We start from the raw sequence: 26,908 nt of genomic DNA, 5'->3' as shown, positions 1-26,908 counted from the left end.
CCAGCTCCTTTAATCTCTTCCGATGCATGTGCTCCACAAAAGCATAGCCTTTGAGATCTGAAGGAGCTGTCCCTGGGGCATGGTCAATGGTGATTAGCATGTCGTGCCACCCGTCACTTAGCTGGGAAGGTGACTGCCAGTGCAAGCCAGAAGCCAGCCACAGGGTTTTTAATTATCCGTGGCGAACCCAATTAACGTGAAAATCAGCCAGCTTTTTAATACATGCAGTTCTATGGAGCTTAACTGGACTGTGCTAGTTAGGTCAATTTATCCAAAATTTCGATTGTTCAGGTGTGAATTACAAGCTTTTGCTCAATTTACAATGATGAAATTTGCCAAACAGAGTAGTCATGCTTTCATGTTGCATTCAATGATGCAGCTTCCATCAGTTTCTGAGTTCACAAGCAAGGAGGTGATGGGTCATTCGGGTGACCGGCTGGCCGCTGCATTTGGTGTGAGCCGTCGAGAGCAGGACGAGTACGCCCTGCGGTCCCACACCCTCGCAGACAAGGCCGCCAAGCAGGGATTGCTGTCTGACATCATGCCCGTGTCTGTGCCAGGTAGGTTCCTTGCATCAGAGCAGCATTGACGAGATTCATAGCTAAAACTCTTCCGTGCCTTCTCAGTGTCTCACTTATATTTGTCGGCGTCTCATCTAGCTGTCTTGTTCTTGCAGTTCATGTTCGGTGGTTATCGAGTGTTTCACAGCATGCTGCTACCCCTCCTTCCTATCTTCCATTTCTGTGTTTGCTGTCGCCTCCCTTCAGAAGAGTAGGCAGGCGTTGTGCCCCTTCCGGTGGCAGTTGCCAGCCTGCTCCTCGCTATCCCTTTCCTGTTACCTGTGTATATGTGTGCAAAACAAATAATAATAATACCTTGGTTCCTTGACCCTTTAAAGGGATCCTGCAGCGTTTTCGAACGTGGTTAATAAGTTTTTTTAGTCACTAGACAGCACTGACCGGGCTCGAGTCAAGCTCAGTGCAATGCTAAAATGACGTTGGGCTGCCCGAGCCCAGCCTATGGATTGGGTTGGGTATGGGCTCTAGGGTCGCCTGGAGCTCGTGTACACCACTAATGGAAGGAGCTATTTTGAAATCGAGGTTTTGACGGAAGCCCATCTGGTCGGGAAGGAGCATGACATTAAGTAAAAAGGACGCCAACCATGATCATGCACTGACGATGATAACTGTCAAGGGGAACCTTGAGAGCGTGCAGCAAGAACAGCACCTTGTCTACACCTCCACTTATATGAGACCTTGCATAAAAGGTATTGCAGGGTCTGTTTAAATCCCAAGTCCTTTTATGACGTTTTCCAACTTTTCTTTTGCTGAATTTTCTCTTGTTACCACGTTCCATGCATATAACCCACCCCTGTATATGAAACCCACCACCACCTCTCCCTAAATTAGAACTCTTAAAGAAAGGGGAGTAAAGAATTGTAGGCATAACCCGCTGTAAACTTTATGCAGCTGTTTGTTTCCATAAGGCACAGCTCCCAGAACAATTGTGTATTGTGTGTTTAATCATTGCCACTGCTGCCCACTGTTGAAGCACGGTGTGGATTCACAGCGGTGAGCATTTGCTTTAGTGATTGCTTTGAATCATTCCCTAGTACATTGTCGTGAAGCTAGGATCGGGGAGGCAGAACTCGTGTGGGACTTGCATCCTTGCCTGTTAGCTACATTCTTTGATTTTTAGGCTATATGCACAAAAGCACAGTATTCAACTGTATCAGAAATTCTTCATGGCTTCTCACATTCTGCATGTGAAAAAGAATAGAAATAGGGCCTTTCGATTACTAAAGACAGCTGCAATAAGCCAAAGAGCAAACCTCTGTAATGAGCATAGCCGTGCTTTGTGTGTGTCAGTGCTAAATTTACTGTGTTGGGTAAAAAGTAATTTTGAGTAAGAAGACAACAGCTTAAGGTCAGGCAAATCTTCAATATTTTATAACAACCGACCTAATTTTATGCTATTCGGTATGCACTTCAGATCAAATTTCGCTTTTTGGAATTTTCTCATTATTTATAACGAACAAATATCAATTTGAAATTGTAGAACCAGTTTGGTTTCGGGGAGCAAGCGACATTGCCATTGACAGCTCATAGCCAAGGCAAGCCAAAAACGAAAGCCACCACTGTGCCACCATGCTGCTGCCGCCCGATTTTTCAATTTTCGAAGCTTTGGATTCCGTACAACTTCTAGATCAATTTTAGATTGCAGCTCTGAGGCAAGCGTCAGTGTTGTCCTACTGCGTAACCGAGCGAACGAGCACAGCAAAAGATAAGAGCGAATGCGGAGTGCAGGAGAGGATGAAAAAATTGGCGAAAGCAAAGAGGCGTGAGGAAAAATGTGAAGAGGAGGGTGCAGCGGAACCATGAGGTGGAAAGTGGAGGAGGGTATGGTGAAAGCTGGAGAAGAACAGCATAGTGCGGCTCAAGACCTGCAACGACCGCTGCAAGATGGCGCCAGAGGAGTGTGCTGTCATCTGTTGACTGACGGCACGCAGTGAGCGCATCGCACAATATTTTACATGGAAACAACATGCTGCATGAGCGGAGGTCTGTCTGCGGCGGTGGCTGTGAATCACGCCCGTGTGTCATCCACGTGCTCTTTGTCGTGATCTACCAATTGACGAGGCATTCATGTCACACTGGAGACAGATTATCCATGCCAGCCACTATGTCATGAAATAAGAACACGTATAGAGCTGTGCTCAAATCTCGCATTAAAGAGTATCGTAATCGTCGGTGAATTTTTTTCTGATATCATTCGCCCACACAATGTTGAAAACATTTTAAAATTGTGCCATTTGAGTTGTCTCTCGTATCCTGGCTTTCCTTGGCAAAGTCATTTCTCAGCTATCAAACCACGTCTATTGCCAGCACCTGGCGTGAAGCAGCGCTGACAAGGCCTAATGTCCAAAGCCGTGTTACCATGGTCAAAATTTGCTAAAACCATCGCATAAAGTTCGTCAGTTATTGAGTGGCTCATTGGTGATCACGTCTGCCATTACGGCCATGGGATAGACTGAGGGCCATAAAAGCAGTGTGCAGGTGACTGCAAGCGCTTAGCCAGAAATTACAGCATGCGTTAAGTAGAAATGCTTTGCACTGCCCAGTTCTAATGCAAGTTGGACCTGACTGTGTCTTTCAAAGTTACATAGTCGCTCACAGATTTCGTTGCTGCTGTGCTCTCTTCCCAGGGGAGTCTGCACCTGTAGCTGCGGACAATGGTATCAGAGTGTCGACATTGGACCAGATGGCAAAGTTGAAGCCCGCTTTCATCAAGCCCCATGGGACTGTCACCGCTGCCAACTCCTCATTTCTGGTAAGGAGTGGCAGTTTAGTAGCCTCCGTGCCCAGCCATTTTCGTCTCATGTTGCAACTTTCTTTTTTTTTTTACCATCCTATGCTGCACAGGCAATGCTTCGTAATTGTTGTTGATACCTTTGAAAACGGCGGGCTCATCATGCTAGCTGCAGCATTCGAAACTAAACAGTCATGACACAATCCGACACACTGAGTGCAAGTCGTGCAAAAGCGAAAGTGCAATGACTATAAACTGCAAAGTGGTGCCTTGCAGAAATAAAGTTTTCCGATGACACTCACTTGGCACACATGGCGTCAATTGTAATTTGCAGCAACTGCTCTTGAAGCATGGGCTTAAAGCTGTTCTTTCCCGAGATTCATGCTTTTATAGAATAATTCCTCATGACAAGGACTCTATATTAGTCTATACGACTATGTCTATGACTCTATATGTCCATGAGGGAAATCATGTCAGTTAAAGAACTGCTAGCCCGCACACATTCAGAGGAGCGCATGGGCATCTCTTGGCACACGAGAAATGCTGAGAAAGTTTCTAGGAGTGCGTTCCGTCACTGTTGCTTCTGTGGACACTTGTGTTTTTAGTGTCGCTCAAAACATGCGGGGTTTACATCTTTGTGCGGGCAGTAAAGGGACTCTATGTTTTGTACCCTTGTAGACAGATGGCGCCTCTGCAGCCCTGATCATGTCCGAAGAAAAGGCACTGGCCATGGGATTCAAGCCCAAGGCCTACCTCCGCAGTTACGTCTATGTTGCTCAAGATCCCAAGGACCAGTTGCTTCTTGGGTGAGTTAAGTGTGGCATCGACAGTTTCTTGTGTTGGCTACTTACGTGCTCATTGTTACCTTCTGTTTACAGTAGTAGCTCTGGGAGGGACACCTTGCGAGGTTGTAGGATATAATGTTGGCCGGGTGTGGCATGAATTGTTACTTAACCTGCTTCAGATGTGTAAAAAGTATAGTTATGGCAGCCGTGATACTCGACAGAGGAGCTTTCTGAGTCATATTTTTAATGTCGTAGACACGAGGCCGTGTCGTGAACATAACTCTTGCCGCATACACTAGGCCTTTGTAGTTCATACTACAGCACTACCAAAGTGCCTTGTCAGATCAAACGACTCTTACAAACAAGCACCTGTTTTGAAACAAACAAGCAGGAAATCAAAATTTCATCGGGTAATGTGGAAACATATTCCCGCTCAACAAAAATTATGGAAGTCAGAGTAGGGAAAAGAGAAATATAAGGATGAAGCATTGGCACAGTGCACCGTTTCAGCAGTGCCTCAAGAAGTGTTCACAATGTGTTTCTTTTTCTTCTTGCTCCAGCCCAGCATATGCAACACCAACCGTGCTTGCCAAACAAGGACTTCAGGTTTCGGACATTGACGTCTTTGAGTACCACGAGGCGTTTGCTGTGAGTGTTGCCACAGTTCACTGCTTCCTTGGTGTCAATTTTTGAGGTACAGCGGCCAAGCTTTGCGAACGCCTCCTCTTGCGCAGGGCCAAATCCTTGCCAACATGAAGGCCATGGACTCGGACTTCTTTGGCAAGACATACATGGGAAAGCCTGGGAAGGTGAGCACGTCGAACGAATACCATGACTCGCCATAATGGTGCCGTGACTAAGGTATTCTGCTGCCAATTGCAAGCATGCTGGCTTGATTCCTGCCCACCATGCCCTCAATCTGATGGGGTGCAATGCATAAACACTCTTTTGTACTGGGCTTTGTGTGCAGTCAAGGCAGTCAAAATTAATCTGGTCACTTTCCCTCATGGCCAAGAGTGCAGCTCTTCGGGACAGTAAACTACACAGTTTAAATTGTTACCATAAGATAATCAACCAACTGAAAATTTGCAGCTGAAGTTTCTCGGTCATCCTATTCAAGAGTTGCTAAAAAAAATGTGTGAAGGTTTCCGACAATTGAAGCATGCAGTTCTGTGACACTGCAATAAACACAGACACTACCGCAATTTTGTAAGCTGCATCTGTTAGCATGTCCTAGCACTTCCTTGCACATGCGAAGAGCAGCTGTTATTGGGTAGTCTTGGTATTTTTTCCTGTCGCACAGCCGGCTTGTTAATATATTGTATGGCATCAAATGCAAGAGGAAGAAATTCTCTTTCCGATAGTATTAGTCCTAAAGAACATGTTTATTGAAAAGAATTTGAAAAAAATATATCTATAAAAAAAAGTTTTGTCAGAAAAAAAAAGAAAGTTATAAAAATGTCATTGTTGCTTGACATAGAAATGTCTAAAATATTTCAGAAGAAATATTATCCGTGCAAGGGACCTGTGCAGTACTCCTGCAAATATCACCTTTCAATGAAAATAATTTCTTGAGATGTACGAAAGAAAACGTTCACCCTAGCAGCTAGCACGATGCCGAGATCGACTCCTGGCCGTCTTGTTGCGCGAAACTCACTGCGCAGCCGCCGGCAAGTGATTCGATCGAAGGATGTTAACACCCTGCAGTTAAAAATTGCGATCTTTAGATCATGCAGAATATGTTTATATCAGCACAGGGCAGCTTTGAAACAGTTCAGCGAAGAAAGTGAAACTTCGTTCTGAAACCTGACGCACAGAAGTTGTCTTTCTCTGACTTAATTTCCGATAACATCTTTGGATCTTAGTCAAGGATCTTTACCAGCAGTTGCCTGACAAACACTTTTATCCATTTCGTGTATATTTAGAGATGTAGTTTCACGGGATCGACATTTGGGCTAATGTGTATAATGGCTCATCTTTGACTCAAGTGGCACTTTGAATTGTGCAGCATTTTTTTAATTGTAGTTGTAATTTATTGTTTAATTTAAGAACAATTTTATCCAATCATTGTGACTGGCTCACCAGAAGAATGATTGGAATGTGCCAAATGATGGGACAGTTCGTGTGCCTATATAAGCCAGTCACTCGTCATGCTCCAGCAACAGTAAATGGCATATCCCGCTGAGCAACTTTCTTAGGAATTCTGAGCTGGCATCAGTGTCAAAGTGTACACATTCTCAAATTGTGCAATGAAATTCAATTTGTTCACCACTGTCTAAGAAGGTGTTCTGCTTAAAAAAAAATAGTTGTACAACCTTGCACTTAGCCGAAAGTTTGACACTGTTCATCTTAAAACTGGTGTGTGCTTCAAGATTCATTTTGAGTTGATGTCCCTTGAAAACTGACTGGCTTCAATTCATATACAGTCTAACGTCAATATAACGAAGTTGTACTTGCAGCGAAAAAACTTAGTTAAATCGTGAACTTCATTCATTCAAAGTTTTAAAGTTTCAGCAGCAAAAATCATTTCGAAAATTGTGAAAACATTCCTGATGGGTAGTATCTTGTCTGCAACCACTTACAGACAAATCCCAAGAAGGTTGGGTCATAGTAGCGTGGTTATTAGCATCAGCGCACGTGGTGCTGATCACACCGAAGGCAAGGCATCAGTGTGGTTCACGCCGTCGAAGAATAGCATGTTTTAGAGCTGTATATCTTGGACACCATGGTTGGCCGCACACTGAACACAGAACCCATAGTACCATTCTTTTTCTGTTTGAGGTAGTTTGCAGTTGTTAATTGTTCAGTAATTACTAAATGATAAATTAAAACACATGCTGATTAATTTTACTCCATTTTCATTTCCTTGTTTGTTTCTTGTTTTTTGGAGGAATGTTCTCTCGGTAACCAGAAATAAACGTGAACAAGATGTGTATTTTGTTTGATGTGGAATTCCTTGGATGCGCAGTGGCCTTTCCACCGGCACCATGCTCCCCTCGGATCCACGTATTTTCAAGCCTGTCATAGAACCCACACTTCACTGAAACAACTGCCCATCCTTTGTGTAAAATCCCATGCCTGCTGCCTTTGAGGTAGTAATAAATAAATGAATGGTGTTTGGACTTTATTGGCTTAGCTTGCCTAGGTATGCATTTCCATTTCTCATGCAAGCAATGTTGGCCTTGAGTAATTCAGCATGAGGAGAACGATTGTCCCCAAGCGATATTTAAAACTTCAGTTAAGTTTAAAATGGAACACCTGGTTCAGACCTGGTTCGCAGATAAAATAGAACACGCTATGTAAATTTTCACGTTCTGACAAACTTTAGTTGTGAGTGCAGAGTACTGCTCAAGTCAGCGGTACGCTCACCCACGAAATATTGTGGGGCACACAGGCGAGTGGCCCCTGCAGCTGCCGCAGCCATGCATTGAAGCAAACCTGCATAAGGGCAGTGATGCCTGGAGGCGCGGCTTCATGTCGTCTGCTACAATGTTCACATGCACCCGTAGAAATGTTTGCCAAAGTCGATGACGCAGGGCACTGGGCTCGAGGCAGTGAAACCCGCCGTCCTTTCTCATGCTGTGCACAAATGCAAAGCTGTCTTGCCATGACGGTAATAACCTACTGAAAGCAAGGTTCATTTCACCATTCCAGAAGGTATACTTGGCGGGCCCAAACACTGTTGCAGACGACACGAAGCCGCACCTCTAAGCATCGCTGGCCTGGTGGGTTTGCTTCAATGCCACTCTGGTGGCACTGGCGCTCCACAAGTTGCAGCCACATGCTCGCGTGCCCCATATAATTTTGCGGCCGAGCGAACATTAGTGTTTGTCTTGAGCTGAATGTTCCCTCCAATGGCAAGATCTTGTCTTTCCAAAAAACAGGTTGGCTGCCCACCGATGGAAAAACTCAACCTCTGGGGAGGGTCCCTGTCGTTGGGCCACCCGTTTGGAGCCACCGGGATCCGCCTGGTGACCACCGTGGCAAATCGCCTGATCCACGAGAACAAGCAGTGGGGCCTGACGGCAGCCTGCGCAGCTGGTGGACATGTGAGCTCCCACTGTTCAAGCACTGGCCACCGTTATGATTTCTCTCTGCTGCTGTTGTCTGTTATGTGTTACAGGAGAACCTTGAAGAAAGGGCGTTACCAGAGGGGCCCAATCTTCATTAACCATATCATAATGAGCCAACAAACAAACACACCGAGGACAACACAGGGAAAATTACTTGCATCTACTAATCAAATTAAAGAAATGATAAATTAATGGGATTGAAAGTGAATGAAAAAACAACTTGCCGCAGGTTGGGAACGATCCCATGTCTTTGCATTACGCGTGCGATGCTCTACCAGGTAGCACCAGTTACCTTCGCCCAAAAAGATCACATACTCGTGACGCCTGCGGCACAAAGGATGTTCCATGTCCATCGTCAAGGTTTGTGAGCGGTGGCACTAGCTAACACTCCCATAGTTAGTTCTAGTAGTAAAAGCATAAATAACCAAGAAAGCGGATGGGGAAACGGTGCCACGGTAGCTCAATTGGTAGAGCATCACACGTGTAATGCGAAGATGTGGGATCGTTCCCCACCTACGGCAAGTTGTTTTTTCATCCACTTTCAGTTCCATTAATTTATCATTTCATTAATTCAGGTAGTAAGTACAAGTAATTTCCTACACATTGTCTATGGTGTCTTTGTTTGTTGGTTTCTTATGACACAGGAGAACCTTGTCACACGTGTGGTTGAAAAAGCTCCGAGAAAAGAAGGGACTCAACACACACTATAGCGGGACAATGTATTGCTCTTTGTACACAATAGGCCAGTCCCCTAATTTGCAAGTGCACTTCTCTGCACTGCAAGTTTTGCCCAACTAATGGCGGCACCGGCCATTGTTCAAATGAAAATGCAGTGCTAGCTACCTGCACATGCTGGGGCTCTTGCACATGCTTTCATCCCCGAGAACCACATCTAAATTTTCCATGTTGTGCGAGCAAACTACTTTGTACGTGTCGGCTGAAAAAATAGCGATGACACTGTTAGTTGGGAAAACTGCCTCGCAGGAAAGGTAGCTTTACAATTATAAAAATCGGAACTATAAGGAATAGTTCCTCGAGTGACTATGCTGTGTAATCGAGGATGTTCAACTCCCTGCTCAAGGATGCTCCATGCAAACGTTTTCCAATGCATCCGCAGTCTAAATTGTTTGTGGGTGCAGTGATGCAAACCAAAGCGTGTATTAAGCAATCTTTTTTTGCCCCTGACGGCATCACGGTCTGAAGCTTGCAGATAATCCCACAATGCATTCCCGAGCTTCATCTACTGCGTCTTCAGCATCTCGTGCTCAAGCTACTCATGTCATTTGGTGCCACCAGCATTGAGATGCACATTGCCACAGTGCCACCAGATGCAGATGCACATCAGTTGTCGTAGGTGCACAGCTGTGGCACTGGCTCCCTCTGTTGCGTGTACTATGCGGTGAAGCTGGATGTCAGTGCAGTAGTGGTTTAAACTATAAAGACGCTTGATCAAGTCCTAAATTCGCGGGCACTTGTTGGAATCGGTTGCCGCAAGGCAGGACTAATTGGAGATCGCAGGGAGGGGACTTCGTCCTGCAGTGGACATAAAAGAGGCTGATCATGATGATTATTATGGAGGTTTGAGAGCAATGTGGGGTGGGAGATGCAAAAGTCAATCATCTCCACATGTGGCTGAAGTTGTCACAATAATGGGAAAATCCTGTTCCTCCCAACTGAATGAGGAATAGGGTTTTCATGCGTCTTCATAGTTTAAACTACTACAACATCACTGTTGTCATTTTGTCATCATTGGGACCACAACTGCTATTTTGGCTTGCCCTTTACCATTCTTTTGTCCATTGAAAATGTTGGGCACCTTATAGGCTTTTATCACAAATTATATTTCAATTATTATTTTCAATGTTTACTGTTCTCTGCAACTGTGTGTCCACATGTATGCATTTGAGTGTTGCACATCTCACGTTGGCTTATTTAGTCGTTTTGTCAGTGGCGAAACTGGCACTTGTAGATGAGCGGCAATAAGTAATACACTTTAATTGTCTATGTGTGCAACATCATAGTACAGTAAAACTTTGTTAATTCGGCCTTCGTTAATTCAGAAAATAGGATAATTTGGACTCGCCCTCTGGTCCTGGCAGGCTTATGCATTACGTATAGCAGTCAAACTCTCGTTAATTCGGACATATTTGGCTGCACATCTGTGCATTTGGACAACTCTCTCAGCTCGGCAAACACGGAGCACTGCAAATGGGTGACGCAAAGAAGCAAAAGCAGCATTAGCATCCAACCGAAACGAAGTGGCGGAGTCCGCATCGCTGTAGTCATCAGCAGAAATTCTACTGGAATGACAAACACCAGAACGCTTCCTGCCAATTTCTGCCTTTAAAACTGCGTTTCTGCCACATAAGCCGCGTGTCTTCATAACTCGTAATCATCATTCATGATCGCTTCGATAGCCACCAGGGTTTCGTCCACAGCGATTGCAGCAAACATTATTTTTTATTTGACTTGGTGCGCGCTTCAGCTGCGTGTCTTCAAAGCTGCAATGTCGCTGTCAATAATTGCATCTATAATAGTATCATTTTTGTCTGCAGTTATTGCAGCACACGGTAGTTTTGTTTTGACTCAATGCGTGCGTCAGCCATGTGCCTTCAGAACAGCAAGGTCACCATCCATGATCGTGTCGATAGCAGCGGCAGTTTTGTCCACAGCAGTTGCGGAAAACGATAGTTTCATTTTGACTCGGTGCAAAGCTGTAAAGGATGAAGAGCACCAATTATATTGTGATGGACGGACAATCTATTGCTGACTAGTTCACTGGCGAAAAAATAATTGGGATGCGCGCATGGTAGTGAAAAGCATGTCTCAGATTAAAATGCATGCCACGGCAGTGCTGTGAAGGAAGTCACTAGACTTCAATCACTTCAAGCGCTAATCAGCAACGACAATATAATTACAGCTTCCGCATTGCTTTTGTGCAGAATAGAAACAAGATGCGCTGATTCATTCAGTAAAAAATGTGTTGACGTAGCAAGCATTATGATGTAGTAAGCACGTATTTGGCCGTACATCGCTACACCCACCAAAACGAAGCGGCAGAGTTCACATCGCCGTAGTCGTCGGTGGAAATCGTTTGTGAATGACAACAACGGCAGAACGCTTCATGCCTATTTGTGCCTCTAAAGCCTTTCTTCTTGCGTTTACCGCCGCGCTTAGCACCGCAGTTGCCGCACGCCTTCATGACTGCGAAGTTGACATAGATGATTGCATCGATAACAGCTGCAGTTTAGTCTGTGGCGGTTGCGGCAAACAGTAGTTTCGTTTTGATTTGGTGCCCATCGGCTGCACGTCAACAGCGGCCGTGGTTTTGTTCGCAAAGGTGGCGGCAAACAGCAGTTTAGTTTTTACTCAGTGTGAACCTGTCGAGTATGAAGAGCACTGTCTACATCGCAATGGGCGGCAACACTGGCGAAAAAAGAATGGAGATGTGCGTGTGGTGAAGACGTGCGCGGCAACCACGCTGTGAAGGAAGTTGCGAGGCCTTCGCTGCTGTGAGCGCTAATCAGTCACGGGATGAGAATTGCAGCTTCCACACTGCTTTTGTGTAAAATAGAAATGGGATTTGCCGATTCATTCAGTAAATAAAAGGGTGTCGAAAATGTTTTAAAACGTTCAAAAGAAGGTCCAAAATGTTTTAAATTGCCTGTGGCAGATAGCACAGTTCTAATTCATGAATTGGTCTACTCGAAGAGGCAGGCATTACTTGCACAGAGAATTGAAATGAATAACCCACTTATTCAAAGAAGTTCACAAATTTTTTAACTAATTACCCTGTGGAACATATTGCAATTTACAAATTCTAGCGGGTGGGACTGCAAGGCGTATATACCCATTTGAAAAGAATTATGTGGATGACACCACTTATACGAGATATGCGCTGTTAAACTTGCAGTAAAAAAGCACTGTCGTTCCACTTACTTCCTTAACAAAATGTTGCTTTATGCATTGAAGCACAAAAGTAACTGGAACACAAATGCATTTCTCTGTAAAGTTCAGGAATTAATATCTCAAAACTGGTGTCATCTCGAGAATTCGTTTCAAGTGGATCCGGCTTGCAGTCTCACCAGCTAGGTTTAGTAAATTGCAATACTGTGTGCCATAAAAGAATTAGTTAAAATTAATTGTATGTTCTTGTTAATTTATCAATTTGGCATATCAATTTTTTTTCCAAGTAATGTCCGCTTCTTCAAGTAAACCAGCTCATGAACTAGAATTGTGTTATCTGCCACAGGCAGTTTTTAAAATTTTGGGACCTTTTTAAAAAAACCACTCGCTATATGTATATGTGTGCGTTCTTTTGAAAGATAAAAAGTAGTTTTTTGCCCTCTCATTTTGTACTCTTTAAACAAGATTAAACAGTTACTAGCTTGGCCTCGTACCTTGCTCCCAACCTTACATTGGCTGTGCTGACTAACATGTTGTCCATCTCTTGTCTGCTTGCAGGGTCATGCCATGATCGTGGAGAGGTACCCGAACAAATAAAACAAAAGCCTGTGAAAGAAAATATACGTTCCTAAGCAACTTTTCAAGCTGCCATTAAATAGTTTGCACTTTTTCAACTTTCTTATGTGAATAAACTTGTATATACTGTGATGCCTTTGTGGATGACATATTTATTTTCTTTGTTTTTGTGGGAGGATGAAGGAAGAAGGAGAAAGAAGTTTATGTCGGTGTAAGCTTTGTGGATTTATGCCACAGTATATTAAAGGTACAGACAACCATTCAGAACATGGATAGAGATAATCCCACTGATGGAAAGATTGCCTGTCATATTGGCGAAAGCTAGCCTTGTTTTTTTTTTTTGGAACATGGATTTATATTTTTCATTATTGACTAAATGTCACAAAAAATGACCTTTGGCATCTCACGCAGCAAGAACATAAAGATGCAAAAGTGGCCTATCACGTGTCTACTAGTGTATATGGTTCCTGCTCTTTTCCACTTACATGCAGAAAGGTTTATATCAGACAAACCGGCCGATGCATCAACAATCGGGCATTGGAGCATGAGCAATCTGTAGCTGACACTCATTTCATTTTTCTATGCATTGTAGATCCTGTCCCTGTAAGCCATTTTTTCCGGTATGCAAATTCTAGACAGGAGTGGCAATGCTTTGGCCAGAGACATCGTAAACGCATTTCATATTAGAAAGAAAGAGAGTGTATGTACTAGCGATATGTCAGTTGCTATGCGTAGCAAAGAAAAGCTGTTTCTAGAAATGATGCTGTAACTTGTACGCTCCTTGATGTGACGCATTGGTGGGCTTGATGGACAGAGCGCTTGCGCAATCACAATCGCAACCAGGACAGAGCGCTTGCACAATCCTGGTCTGCTGTGTATAAGTGGACAAAATCTTCACAATAGAATTTAGTTGCGAGTAGCAGTTGTCCTATGCATCAGTGTCTTTCTCTTGTCTCGTCTTGAAACTGTGCTTACTAGTACTAATTTATTAGCTTGACTATAGCCCTGGCAACATTAGCCACATTTTTGTTGTCAGTTGAAGGTGATAAGCTGGAAAACACAGAGAAACAAGAAACTGACGGCAGCACCACCCTCAACTTAGTGTGACAGCAGAGCCATATGACGTCACGAATTTTATGTCAGCCATTTGGCTGTAGTTAATTTTTCATATCTGTGTATAGGGCTCTATTAGAAACCAAGGGATCTAGCTAACAATCTAGAGAACTTTCCTTCCCCAAATAATGGTTTTTGAAATCCACGATGTTGCACTAACGTGCCAGCACTTGGGTTTTGGCATAGATAGGAAAAAGTAACCAATAGCAATTGGAATATCTAAAGGCAAAAGGTGGAAAACAAATGCATGGTACTCGCACAACTACGAAAGGAGAACATGGCATGGTTAGCGTGACACTTGTTTTACAATGATAAGTTGTGGGAGTGATGTGCATGCAGATTTATCTGTTTTCCCGCTTTCACCTCTTGCTATATATATTGCTGTGCGAGCAGTAAAACTTAATGCTTGTTAGTAGTGCTCTGTTCGGTCGCCTTCTTTGCTCCCATATTAAATGTGCGCTAAATAAGGCATTTCCTCTATGAAAGAATGCTTCATTGCTGGTGCTCGATGAGGCGAGTCCACTGAAAAACTTAAACAATTGTCCGTGGTTGGCTATCTGACATCACCGTCCTATGTGGCTATCGCTATGTAGAGCTATAGCAGCTCTGGCTCAAATATATTGATTTATTGCAAGGCCCTAACGGCATTACAGAGGGGGTGGTCACATGGTGTTTGTACAAATGACGATATGTTATATATGAAGTAATGAATTGTTGGCCAACATCTGACAGATGAAAAGTGTTCAAAGCTGCGTTGCCTAGGTGTTACAGCTTGTATAGTTGATAAATTCATTGAATTACAGTGAACGTTACCGAGTACACAGAAAGTAACTGATGAATTAAAAGAACTACCGAGTCATGTAATTCGTTGCGTACAAGTCTGGACGTGAACCTTTGAAATCCATGACGTCGCACTGACGTACAAGCGCAGGTGTTCTGGCGCGAAGGTTTAGGTTCGGCCTTTATTTCTCGATGGTCACGCCAAATAAATAAAAATAAGCTTTTAGTTAGACAAAAAAAAACTTTCTACTTTGCATGATCTAACATCATTCCCAGCTGCGACGGGCATATTTCTTTGAGCTAGGCAGAATCAGATAACGCTTGTACAACATGTGCGCTTTGAGTGAACGGTCTGGGCGGGTTAATGTGATTCTATTACGATTGTTTTCATGCATTACCGTGGCACGTACCCCAGCACCGGGATCGACTCGGCGGAAGGTAAGAAACAATCGATCGCCGGCAACAGCAGGGAAGCTTAGCTCAGTCCTGCATCAAATGACACCCAATGTCCCAAGTTTCTATATATAGATATGACACGTACTTGCTCTCATCTTCGTTCGAACGCGAACGAATGGTCCACAGAGCTGAAATATGTTGAAAACATCACAAGGCAACTTTAGAAGGCAAATTTCCAACAAAACAATGCCAACTATCGCTCGGCGTGAGGAGCGCACCTTTTAATGATCGTTCCGCGCGCTTATGGTTCCACGCTTCATTCTTTGACCTCGTCCGGATCAACCTCCTGCGCGATGAACTGCACACTTAAACGGCCGCTCGATTGAACAACACGTGCTTTCATCGCGCGTGCCACTGATTTTTACCATAAAATAAAGAACGACTTTATTCTTACTGTGGGCGCGTCGTGCCGCTCGAAAGCCACAGCAGCACGGAAAGTGCGAGGCGGCGAAGCCGAAGCCAAGGAGGCTTTGCATCTGCCAGCTGTTGCTGCCGGCGCGCAGCTTCAATTAGCTTCACTGAGACGCAAGTACAGTTCCTGCGGCGGCCCACTCTTCCAACCTGTCTCACACATTTTTCGCACAACGTGTATTCAGGTTTGCATTGTATAGGGTCAGTACATAAATGATGCTCGAATTTGCTTGGTATGCGATACGGTTTTTGCAGCTGTCTGGGCAGCTGAAACAATGCCCCCCCCCCGCCCGCCCCCTCCCGTACTCCCGTAGAGTTTCGCACCTATTTCGCACAGCGTGCATTCAGGTTGGATAGGGTCGTATATAAATGATACTCGAAAGTTTGCTTGGTATACGATAAGGTTTTCGCAGCTGTTTGGATAGCTGAAACACGTATTCGATATCAACAATCGCCCCCCACCCTGCTCCTTTACGTTCCTTTTAAAGCTTAACCGTTTTTTTTTTTTTTGCAACGAATGTGAATGTGTTTACGTCGCCTTCGAGTTCATCCTTTTTCACGATGCCGCGCGCTTTATCAGCGGCCGGCTTGCCCCACCAAGGTTGACCGGAAGCGCTTGCTTGCAGTGCTTGCACTACCGGAAAGCAATAACTTGCTTCGTGTCGGTATCGCATTTGCACACGGGTGTGGACAAACATGCGAACATGGAAGCGGCGGCCACGGTGAGCTCCTGTCAAAAGATTTCCGCGGGCAAACGCTGCGCACCGAAGCAATCAAATGACTTTCCAGCAACAAAAGTCGGCGAAAGTGAAGAGGCATCGTGCCTCCCTGACGTCGTCGAAGATGGAGACGGTAGCGAGTCGCTGCCCTGTGCTTCTGAAGTTTCGCATTCAACAACGCGTCAGGATGGCGCTGATTTGCTGCCGGGACACCCCGAGAAAGTTGGTCGAAGTGAAACGTTTGATGACAGCCGGCAGGAAAAAATCAAAGCCGTACCGCAGCCCACGGAGCCGATCTGCGCAGTTGTTTTATCGCAAGTAGCACCGAGCGCACCTGACGACGCTCCCGAGGAAGTTGGTCGAAGTGAAACGTTTGATGACAGCCGGCAGGAAAAAATCAAAGCCGCACCGCAGCCCACGGAGCCGATCTGCGCAGTTGTTTTATCGCAAGTAGTACCGAGCGCACCTAACGACGCTCCCGAGGAAGTGCACAGTGGCATTTATACAGAAACCACGGATAAAAAGCAGGCAGAGATTACCCCGGCGTTCTCGCACGATTTGCCGTCTGCCCCTGCGGATACCGGCAGTGAAACGAGCGACGAGTGCGGCGACTGGGAAGAAATAAGAACAGAGGATTTAACTGAAGCACCTTCCGCCCCGCCGACGGTTCCTCCGGACACGCACGATAGTCCGTGCGCATTTCCGACGCCTCCTAACTCACCGACTACCCGCACTCAACTTGAAAGCTACAAAGTTACTGCCTTGGTGCCGACGGCATGCGGTTACGATGTGTTCGGTCGAAGCCGCGACATTGGCAGACACTATCGCGAAATTTCTGGCATTTCTGACCACCGTGCAACAATTAGACCACTTCTGGAAGATCAGGTACTTCAAATGTATGGAGGCGCTTGGTTGAAAGGGAGAGAACACATGGTAGCCAACTTTGCCAGCCTTAACGAAGAAGAAAATCTAAACAGCCACAGCCTGTATGTGTTGCTAGCAAACTACTCGCGATCCAGGGATCTCTTGAGTGAGACCACAAGTCTTATGGAGAGCTTGCGAGAAGAGACTGCCCAGTGGGAAGCACGTGTGTGGAACCTGGTGTCAGCCTCGGTGACTGGCACTGGAAGTTGCAATGACTACGTACAAGTTAGCGGGACACACCACTTCCAACAGGCAAAGTACAACAAGGACGTTGCATCTATTTTAGCCTCGCGTTCTGAGCAGATGCTTACTTTGCTGAAGGAGAAACATGTTGTTTACATGCACAACGTTAATACCCTCCGTGTCCAAATTGATTACCATTTTCAGCTTGTTGTCAGTGGCACTCCATTTAGGGACATGCAGAACAGTAGGCCTATCAGCTTCAAAATTCAAACGGAACCAAACTGCGATGTCTCTGAACTTAAGTCATGCATCAGTATCCTGTTCCTGTTTTTGAGGAAGGGTTCAAAGGACAAGCTTTTAGTGAAGGATGTGCAGTCATGGGTGCACACCCTCTCCAATGTACTGCTTCGTGTAGCCTCTTTGGCTGACCACTTCTTCTTGCTCAACCATGTACTTCTTTGTCCACCAGGGATCCACAAGTGGGCCATTAGCTTGGTCCAGGTGCCGAGTCCTCTGCCGCCTGTAAAGTCTGACTGCCACCAAATGCTTGACTATGCCCTGGCAGTATTAGCCACCATTTTGTCCCCAGTCAGAGCTCATAAAGAGTACCTGCGATCTTTGCCAAAGGAGGAGCTAGCCTCAGTTCTTGGCTACATAGAAAGTGATGTTGTTGCCCTGCTAAACCAAGTGCCATTTATTGACATCCTGAATTTTTTGCGTGGCACACCCGGAGAGACCGATGCAGCTAAGATGTCGGAGCTAGATGTTCTCAAGGCAATAGCAGTGGCATCACATCTGGTCTCTATACTCCACACTGGCCTGAAGACCTACAGTGATTCATGGTGCAAGCATTTGTCAAGAAAGATTGCTCGCCTTATTTCCCTTACCATTCACTGTGTGTCCGACCTGTTGAAGGGATTCCAGCTAATGCACAATAATAGTGACCCTGCTCTCCTCACGCATCTGCAAGTTGAATATGACCAGCTTTTTCTTCGAGCTGTCAACAGCATCTTTCATTCATGCAAAACAGGAGCATGGCAGTTCATGGTAGGCCTTCCATATGCATCCATTTCTGCAGCTATGACTTGGCAGTTGTTGTGGCTCCTTCATAACAGCTACCAGGAAAATCAGCACCAAGTTCATTTATCTCCTCTTGAAGTTTGTAGCAAGCTACTTTGCAAAAGCCACAGGCTTTCTTTCCATGAAAGGATGAGTCAACTGCCGCACTCGGAGGTATTCTTCTTGATGACTACATTTGTGAACATGGTGGACAGCCCTGCTCTCGCCCACATTGTTGCTATTGACATCTTTGAGATTGCATACCTTAATGTAAACCTAAGGAAATCGCTTCCCAAACAAGGCAGAGACCTGCTTTCCTCCCTCGCTAAAAAGCAGCCATTTATTGTGTCGGTGCTCTTGGATGCAATTGAAGACCACATGTTGGCACTGGGCATAATGTCTTGCTACCTGATGCGCGCAATGCCGCTGGAGCTGTGGCAGCCCGACAAAGAAGACCTTGACATCATAGCCCATTTCCTGCTCTGCTATCCTCTGGATTCACCTCAGAGTCTGCTGGCTAGGATGTTGATTGACGCTCTGAATTACGGTACAAATGAGCAGGGCCAGCTCTTCCTGGAACGCAGCCTACACCAGTTTGTTGGAGTGCTACTGCTCATGTCTTACAGAAAGTTTTGTGCTGACAGGGTTCACAAACAAGTGCGTTATCTGCCCTTTGCGGCCACCAGTGCTTGCAAGTCCTCGACGCCCACGGAATTCGGCAGCTGGGTCTGGGACATTCTGTTTAAACTAAAGCTGCATGCTTTTGACAGTAACCACCATGCTCAGCTGAGCCTTGTCGTGGATGAAAATCCACCTGTTGACGTTGCACCAGATCTTCAAAAGTACGAATGGCTCCAGCCAGTTGCACAAGCCACCAGTGAGCTGTTGCCTTGTGGCATCTTCCTGTCTTTTTCCATTGCAAGCGTGGGCCACTGCAGGGAACAAGTGCTTACCGCGGGTCTTAACTCTATTTCGACCCTAGTGCTTAAGAAGCAGTATGCTGCTGCAATAAAGTGCTTGAGCCTTGTTCTTCCACTTTTCTACATGCGGCAGGAGATGCTCATAACTAACAGGAAATTTTTGGAAGATCTCCAACATCTTGTTCTCGTTGACAGCACTAGCATGGCAGCAGCTTGGAGACTGGCCAGATATGAGCATGAACGATGTGTACTTAAGCTGCTTGCTGGTACAATGGCTTATCATGTCAAGCAGGCCAAGCGTTGGGGCTTCCCATCACTACCTATCAGACTTTGGACATCCTTACTTTTGCACCTTCCAGACATCCCCATGCGAAAGGCAGCCTCTAAATTCAGTGGGCAGAGTGATGTCATGTACCTTCTTGACTTTCTGGTTCAGTTAGCTTATTTCGAGGCAGACTGCCTGGAAAGTGCATTGGAACAACTCACAACATTGCTGAACAGCCTAACTGAACAGGCAAGCGCACCACTGTCCATGAAAACCTGGCCCGCAGTTGTGCCATTTAACTCTGCACCATCGGCTCCATGGTTCGCTCTGGCAGGGATGCTTGCCGAAGCTCGGCTGCCCAGTGTGGCAGCCATGTGGGAAGCTGTGCTCTGTGCTGCAGTGTCACCTGAGTGCACTGCTGCAGTCAAGAAGGTCATGCAAGCGCCCTTGGATGTTCTTTTGCTGTACCGTTGGGCTCGTCAAGCTGTTGTCACTGATGCAGATCACCCTGCTCTTCCTCTGATATGGCAGCAGTTTTTTTTTCTCTACCTACGAAAGTGCCCCGACGGCAACAGTGCGGGCGTGCATTTGTTCAAGTGTGGTGGCTTTTCATCTTTGCTAAAGAAAGTGAAGCAGCGAGTGACCGATCTGGTGGACCATTTCTCCAAGTACTGTTCTGGTGAAGAGAAAGGGGCATTGCCAAAGATTCTGTGTGAGAGGTTGCTCAGAGTGTATCGCAGTTTTGTCTTCTGGCTTGAAGACAAGCAAGTTTTGTGCACTGGTGTTGACCTTACTGCTTTACCATCGAAGTACTGTCCAGAGCTGTTGTGTGCCACCATCCAAGGCAGTGGTCAGCTGTGGCATGACCTTGTGTCCGTGGAGCCCTGGCAGTGTCAGCTGGAAAGCCTGGAGCTGGCCAAGTTCTCACCTGTTGTCCCCAGCCAAGGGAAACAGCAAGACAGCAATGTGCCAGCTGTGAAAGAGGGCATGATTTTTCGATTGGGGACACATGAGAAGCCAGTGCTAGCATCTCCTGTGCCCACATTGGTACCTGTCATCCCACCTGTGCCAGTTGTCGCGTCAGAAGTGCGAGAACTGGTTGCTTCACAATTGAGGGCACTGCGGGCGCAGGCAACCACCGTTAATGGCCAGCTGGACATGCTGGCTCACTTAGATCAGGCACACCAAAATGAATTGCTTCCTGTCCTCTACAAGAATGTTGAGGCACATGTAAGCCTGGTGCGCACATGCGGTAATGACTGCAGGGGTGCAGCGCAGTTGAACCTGACGTTTTACGAAGCCCGCCAGGATCCCAACATCTTGCTAAAGGTAAAGCAAAATCGAACTGAATGGCTTGCCACCCTGACAGGGCCGCCGCACGCTAGTTGCTGTGCCCTCGTTCAGTTGGAGGCATGTCTTACTCAGCTAGTTCAAAGGCATCGTCAGGCTTCGCCTGCTGACAAGATTGCTCTCGCAGTGCTTGGGAGCGAGGTCTTTTTTGACCTGATTGGAGCTTTACAGAAGGACATTACCAGCTACTCCCCCACGCGACAGTTTCTTACTCTATGCTTGGACATGGTCGGTCAGGAGTTTGTGTCCAACAGGGCTAGCCAGTGCCTGCCTGTGCTGCAAGCAATGCTCAAGAATCCAAGCATTGTAAATCACATATCACCGTTCTTCACTCCTGCAGCAGCTGATGATGAGCAGTATGCTCTCATGTACCACTCATTAAGTTCCAGCCTCGTTCCATCTCTCTGCAACACTGTCTTTGTACTGCTATCCAAGTTTGACCTCCCACGTTGGTTAACAAGCCATGCACCAAGTCGGGCTGTACGAGGGAATTTGCTGGTGGCGATGGAGATGATGCTAGAAAAGTGTGGCCATAATCCCAAAACAACTGTGCTGCCCTTGGTCGAGCTTCTTTGTTCACACCTGCGTGGCTTGCTACAGTTCAGCTTTCCTCAGCAGTATGCACCTGTCCTCACCATGCTTCTCAGAGGCATGTCGTCCTGCTCAATTCCTGTAGTCACTTGGAGCATTCTTATCCAGGCACTGGGCCGGAGCACTTCCGGTGAGGCAGCACACATTAGGGACATGTGTGCAAAGCATCACTGTACCTTGTCACTGGATGAAGCAGCAGAGACCCTGGCTGTTGCAACAGCTCACTTTGCTGAACTCCGAACTTCTGATGCTTCCTTAGCCATGAAGGGCCTCTATAGCAGAGTCAAGCCATATCTTTCTGTGCTGTGCCATTTCTTCAGTGTTATTGCACACGCCTATATATGGAAAAAGGTCAACTCCCCGAAGGACAACCTACAACAGGCCATCAAGGCTGTACTGCAGCTGTACGGGCCTTGGCTAGAACTAACAGAGGACAAGAATGCCTGTGCACCATGGCTGCCAAATGATACTGACAAAGCGCTCTGCATGGCAGACTCGCTTGTTTATGCACTGGCTTTTTTTCATGATTGCTGCTGCAATGTGGCTAACATCAATGTCATGTCTTCAGTGTGGCAGCACTATTTTGTTAAGTATGTGTGGACGAACCCACCAAAGCACATCACAGACGCTGTGCAGGTCGCATTTGACAAGCTTCCGTGGTCAAAGTTTTCACCTTCTGTTGAGGATGTGAGGCTGGCCTGCAAGCTCTTGGATGAAAAGTATTCCGGCCACCTAACTTTCCTGGTACAGGTGTTTGTGCAAGTGCCATGGCAGACCTGTCTGCGTGATGCACTGCAACTTGCTCCTGAATACATCGTGGACTATTGTTCGTCCTTTGCTGAACTTGTTCTCGGCCTTGCATGGCACCCAAACATGGCTGCATTCGTAGCAACTTCCCTTCATCCTTTGCGTGAATATAACTGGGGAGTAGTACCAGTGGAAATAGTCTGGCACCTGCAGAAGGTGTTTGCCAGCAGTTGCAACGTGCACCAGCTCTTAAAACCAAGTGTTGGTGTTGATAGGACAGTGCTGGAGTTCGTGGCTGCCCTGTCGTGCATGCTGCCAGGCCATGCGAACGACCTTCACAAGCAGCTCGCCTTTGTGACCATGCTCGTCGGACTGTACAGCTCGGCTCTCGACGTCACCGACGCTAAAGATCTGATTTCGCTGCTTCCACATTTGCTTGGTCGTTGTGAGCACGTGCAGGGTCCCGTGGTTCTCTTAGGCCGTGCCCTCTCGCTCCTGGACTGCTGTCCGGAGGGCAGCCCACAAGTACAGGCATTGGTCGAAGGATTGCTGCCCTGGCTGAATGCTCGCGCAGGACAGCCAGTCTTGCTCTCAGTGCTGACTGCATCCTGTGGCAACGTGGCATCTGTGCAGCAACTTGTGTGCGTTACCGAGGCTTGCCTCGCTGCGTTTCTCAAAGGGTCCTTACCAGACGACAGCGGCTGGTTCCGTGCTGTTGCTGCCTTCCAAATCCCTGAGCTGACCTTGGCCAATTTTCTGAAGCAGTGTGCCTGCCAAGCAGCACATCTGACACAGCTGATCTACGTGCTGCACTGCTTGCCACAATGCCACTCACCCGAGGATGAGTGGGTTCTCTTGGAACAGCTGGCCAGTTGGGTGTCTGAAGGATGCGCTACCTGCACTGGTGGAACATCTGAACCAAAGCTGCTGTTGCTTTGGTCCAAGCTGCTGATCTTGAGCGTGCGCCAGCTTGACTTTGGCAGCCATCCAGAAGCAGTTCACAACCTCTTGGTCAAATTTTGCTCCACACTTGGCACTCTTGGCGAAGACCGCGACACCAGTGGCCTTTTGGGAGCGCTAGGCATGGGGCGCCGATCTGTGGTTTCCGCAAAATTCCGACTGTGTTGTAGGGCGGTGGCTGCCTTTGTGGCTGCACGGCTTGACAATAATGCAGCCCTTGCCGAGCAGACGCTGTCTCGACTCCGCAGCCTGCAGACTTCGAAAGCGTATCTACCATTGTCACAGGAAATACAAGCAGCCCTGGGCATTGTGCAAGACACTAGTCTTGGTGGCCTTAGAGACAGCCTGCGTCTCGTGAGCAGGCTTGTTGACTCATTGTACCGTGAGGAAGCATTGTTGCATATTCTTGTTTTTTGGCAGCACACGATGATGCCTGGGCAAGTATGACATGTTGGCCGTCCACGCAGTGTGGCCGTCCAGGCAGTGTGTTGCTATACAGCGCCCGCAGTAGAGGTCACTTCCTGATGACAGGCAGTTTTTTGCACATTCTCATTATGCAAGCATTGTCTGTTCTGTTTGTACGTTATCTCCAGATTTAGTGATTGGTTTCGTTCCCTTTATTTAGTCTCGTCAGACTAAATAGTCCGATATGACTATTTTATAAAATCAAATAAAGTGTTGTGTCATCTGTCATTATGACATATAATACTATAAGTATCATGTCTGGGAAAGAGAAGGGGTTCAGTGTGCTGGTGTTGATTGCCTTCCTCCCTTCTCTGTATTGACAAGCTTGCGAGACGGGCCGTGTTGAAGCCCCACATAGCAGCAACTTTCCTCCTACACTCGCGCTGCTTTGTATTCTTTAAGGTTTTACTGCGTGCTCATTATTGCAGCACGAAAAAAAGCTTTTTCTCTTTATTTTTATTTTTGCTACATTTCTGTTTAAACGGAATCTTTACCAATTTCAAAATCATTACCGGCAAAAAAATCTTGCTTAATTCTATACCAGAAAAGTGTTAAGTCAATAGTAGGAGCTGTACAATATTTGGGAGGCCCATTCCTCATGGGCGTAAGCTTCACATAGGATGTGGAGAATTACATAGCATGTCACTATGTAATGTACCGTACTATGTCGACAGTACCGAAAGTAGCACCGATTTTCAGGAAAGCTCTCCAATGCAAAAAATAAATGCGTTAAATGCTGGCAAAGCAATAACTTTTAATCAAAAGCAGAGGATTCCTGGCCCCAACCAATGCTTTCATAATTGCATATTAGTGCGGTGTCATGCGACACATGAACTTCTTTAATTGTGATGTTATACTGCAGTGTGTTCAATCCTATCGCCTTTGCGTTTGTTTCGGTGGTTCTGGTTTAACAGTGTTTTCCTTGCTTTAAGGGCGAAAGCTTGACTCGTCCTCATTTTCATCATTTAAAGGCCAATTCCTTCTTTCCACACCATAACCTCTCAAGATGTTTCACCTGGTAGACAGTGCTTTTAAATGCTGTTATATGTTACCAGCTAAAGCTGCCATGTCATGCTTGATATATTTTTATTTTTGCAAACTATGCACATCCTGGCTCAGAGTGGGGTTGAGCATATGTCACAAATGCCTTTTTTTTTCCCCCTAGAACAAGCTGTTAAGTCAATCGTTTCTTGTCACACAATAGGTGTATTCTCTTTGTCTATGACACTCTCGCAAGAGTCATGTTTGTGCTTGTTGCTTTGTTTAAAAGGATGTTTTATGCAAGTCATTTGTTGATGCTGTTTAAAAGGTGTCATTATGTTTTGCATTTATGTTGCATATAGTAGAGCTGTGTGTATTGAAGAAAGAAGTGTGATCCCTGCTATTTTCACACAACTTTGTTGCTTTTGTGTTTGACATGTAAAAGTTAACGTAACTCTGCCATTTACATTGTATTGCCAACAAATAGGCTTCACTGATTCACTTGAAACCATTTGGGAGAGAAACGTACAAAAATATGTATTCAGGTTCTGAAACCTAACTGACAAAAGTTCGTGTCACGTGTACACCAAAGGGAAAGTGCAAGTCATAGGTTTTTGACGTTTTAACAAAAGAGCATAGTACACTCGTATATGGATATTTAATAGTGTCTTCATTGTGCAAATGTCTAAGACAAACACTGCTTAGATGTAGCTTCGGCTCATATTCCAAGCTGTATTGCATCAATCGATACTATTCATCAAGTGTTTCTTTTTTCTCAAGGAAGGTCTTCTTGTGAAAAGGTTGTGATAAATTGCCACATCAGCCATGGCAGACTTGTCAAGTAAACTTGCTGTCAAATAATAGTACAGTGGTCACAAATGCTGGTGCCCATCTAGCTCTTGGAGGGAGCATGCATCTTCCAATTCCACTGCTGTCATGTAATGACCAAAATATGAAGACAGGCTTTGTATTTGATGTCACTAACAAACTGTGGCTTTGTCCAGTAGTTTTTATTGTGATTTGAGCAGGCATTTTAGTGAGCATAAGAGTGAAAGTGTTTGATACATGTAATTGTGTGATCCCTGAGCTACTGCAGGCAGTACAATGTGGAGCATACCAATGAACAAAGTTTTATATGTTTGCAAATGTGTGCTTTTGAGTGACATGTACTTTGCACAATAAAACATTTTCTAAGCTTTGTCATTGTAGTAGTGATTGGCTTCATGACAGGGATTCCTGCCAGTCGGTGGCTGCACATTGAAGCAGCAAAGAAAAATGTATTTCTTGCCCCAAATTTTGTATGCAATATACGTAATCTCATACCCACAAAGTTTTGCTGGAGCATGCATTTAGAAGCAGCTGTTGCGTGAACTAGTTGGTCAGACATGTTGGTAAAAGTAATATAGCAAGAAAAAATGAGGCCAAAGGATTGTATACTTTGGCAGGATGGGCGCCAACTTCCAGTGGACTCGATACGCAGTTCAGTCGGTAGTTGGTATCCAACCTGTTGACGCTCGTTCCTTTGGCCTAGTTTTTTCATGCCATAACACCTACAGCCCCAAAAGTGGCGCCATGGGGCATTTTTCGTGGTGAAGGAGAGTGTTCAGTAAGATTAGTGGGCATCACTGCGTAAGTAAAATGCACTTCGTAAATTCAAAAGTCAATTATAGTGGTGGTGCACTCGGCTGTAGGGTACAGAGGTGGCCAGGTAAATTCTCATTTGACGGATAATTTTGCCAAATGTGGCACTAATGGCCATTTATGCAATTTGACAGGTTGAATGCTTCGAAAAGTCTTCACAGACCCACTTTTACATTTGTGTTCAATAGCTTCAGTAAAGCGAAGGCCTCTTGGAAAAAGAACAGCCATTGCCACATACAGATGTTTGAAATGCAAGTACAACTATAGTGGCTCATTGGCCACGGCATCCTGATTGTGAGTGCATAACTTTGAATTCCCGCCATGTTGGCTGCATCCTGATGGGAGATGACATGCAAAAACACTTGTCTGCATTGTTTAGGTAAATTCGGAAGAGCCACAGGTGCTAATAGAATAATCCAGAGCCTTCCATTATGGCATTATGGCGTTTGTCATAGCATGTGTTGCTTTAGGAAGATAAAGTGCCAGCAAGCAGTCTATTCATAAACGTGCTGCAGAAGCAACCAGTGTGCTGATTACTTGTGGTACCTTACAGGCTCTAATTTATAGCAGTGAGCAACATGAATTACAGTAACAGAAAGAATAGAGCATAGACAAACATGAATATGTATATTGAGAACATAGGAAAAGGAGGCATATAGCTTTAAGGCAGCATCAGCATACAGTGCCCTGAAAA

At 45.7% G+C, this 26,908-nt stretch overlaps 2 protein-coding genes across 2 annotated transcripts in view; both read left to right on the top strand.

The window, feature by feature from the left end:
• Positions 1–12,781, top strand: part of Mtpbeta (mitochondrial trifunctional protein beta subunit) — a 34,509-nt gene extending 21,728 nt beyond the window's left edge. The window contains exons 8-14 of the mRNA XM_065442533.2: positions 380–560; positions 3,206–3,330; positions 3,988–4,115; positions 4,655–4,742; positions 4,829–4,903; positions 7,979–8,143; positions 12,632–12,781. Of these exons, the coding sequence (XP_065298605.2) occupies positions 380–560; positions 3,206–3,330; positions 3,988–4,115; positions 4,655–4,742; positions 4,829–4,903; positions 7,979–8,143; positions 12,632–12,670 (801 nt within the window). The 3' untranslated portion in view covers positions 12,671–12,781. The remainder of the gene's footprint in view (positions 1–379; positions 561–3,205; positions 3,331–3,987; positions 4,116–4,654; positions 4,743–4,828; positions 4,904–7,978; positions 8,144–12,631) is intronic.
• Positions 12,782–16,035: 3,254 nt separating this feature from the next.
• Positions 16,036–25,773, top strand: LOC135910489 (ectopic P granules protein 5 homolog). The gene has a single exon (XM_065442534.2). It carries the CDS (start codon positions 16,114–16,116, stop codon positions 23,572–23,574), a length of 7,461 nt encoding a protein of 2,486 aa, XP_065298606.2. The 5' UTR covers positions 16,036–16,113; the 3' UTR covers positions 23,575–25,773.
• Positions 25,774–26,908: the final 1,135 nt, after the last annotated feature.

The sequence above is a fragment of the Dermacentor albipictus genome, chromosome 6 (assembly GCF_038994185.2).
Source record: "Dermacentor albipictus isolate Rhodes 1998 colony chromosome 6, USDA_Dalb.pri_finalv2, whole genome shotgun sequence".
Lineage (NCBI taxonomy): Eukaryota > Metazoa > Arthropoda > Arachnida > Ixodida > Ixodidae > Dermacentor > Dermacentor albipictus.
Note: the sequence above shows the minus strand (reverse complement) of the source record. Positions and strands in the feature narration are given on the sequence as shown.

Bases quoted from the DNA above. Each gene is read 5' to 3' on its own strand.
- LOC135910489 (XM_065442534.2), top strand. From the start codon at position 16,114: ATGGAAGCGGCGGCCACGGTGAGCTCCTGTCAAAAGATTTCCGCGGGC.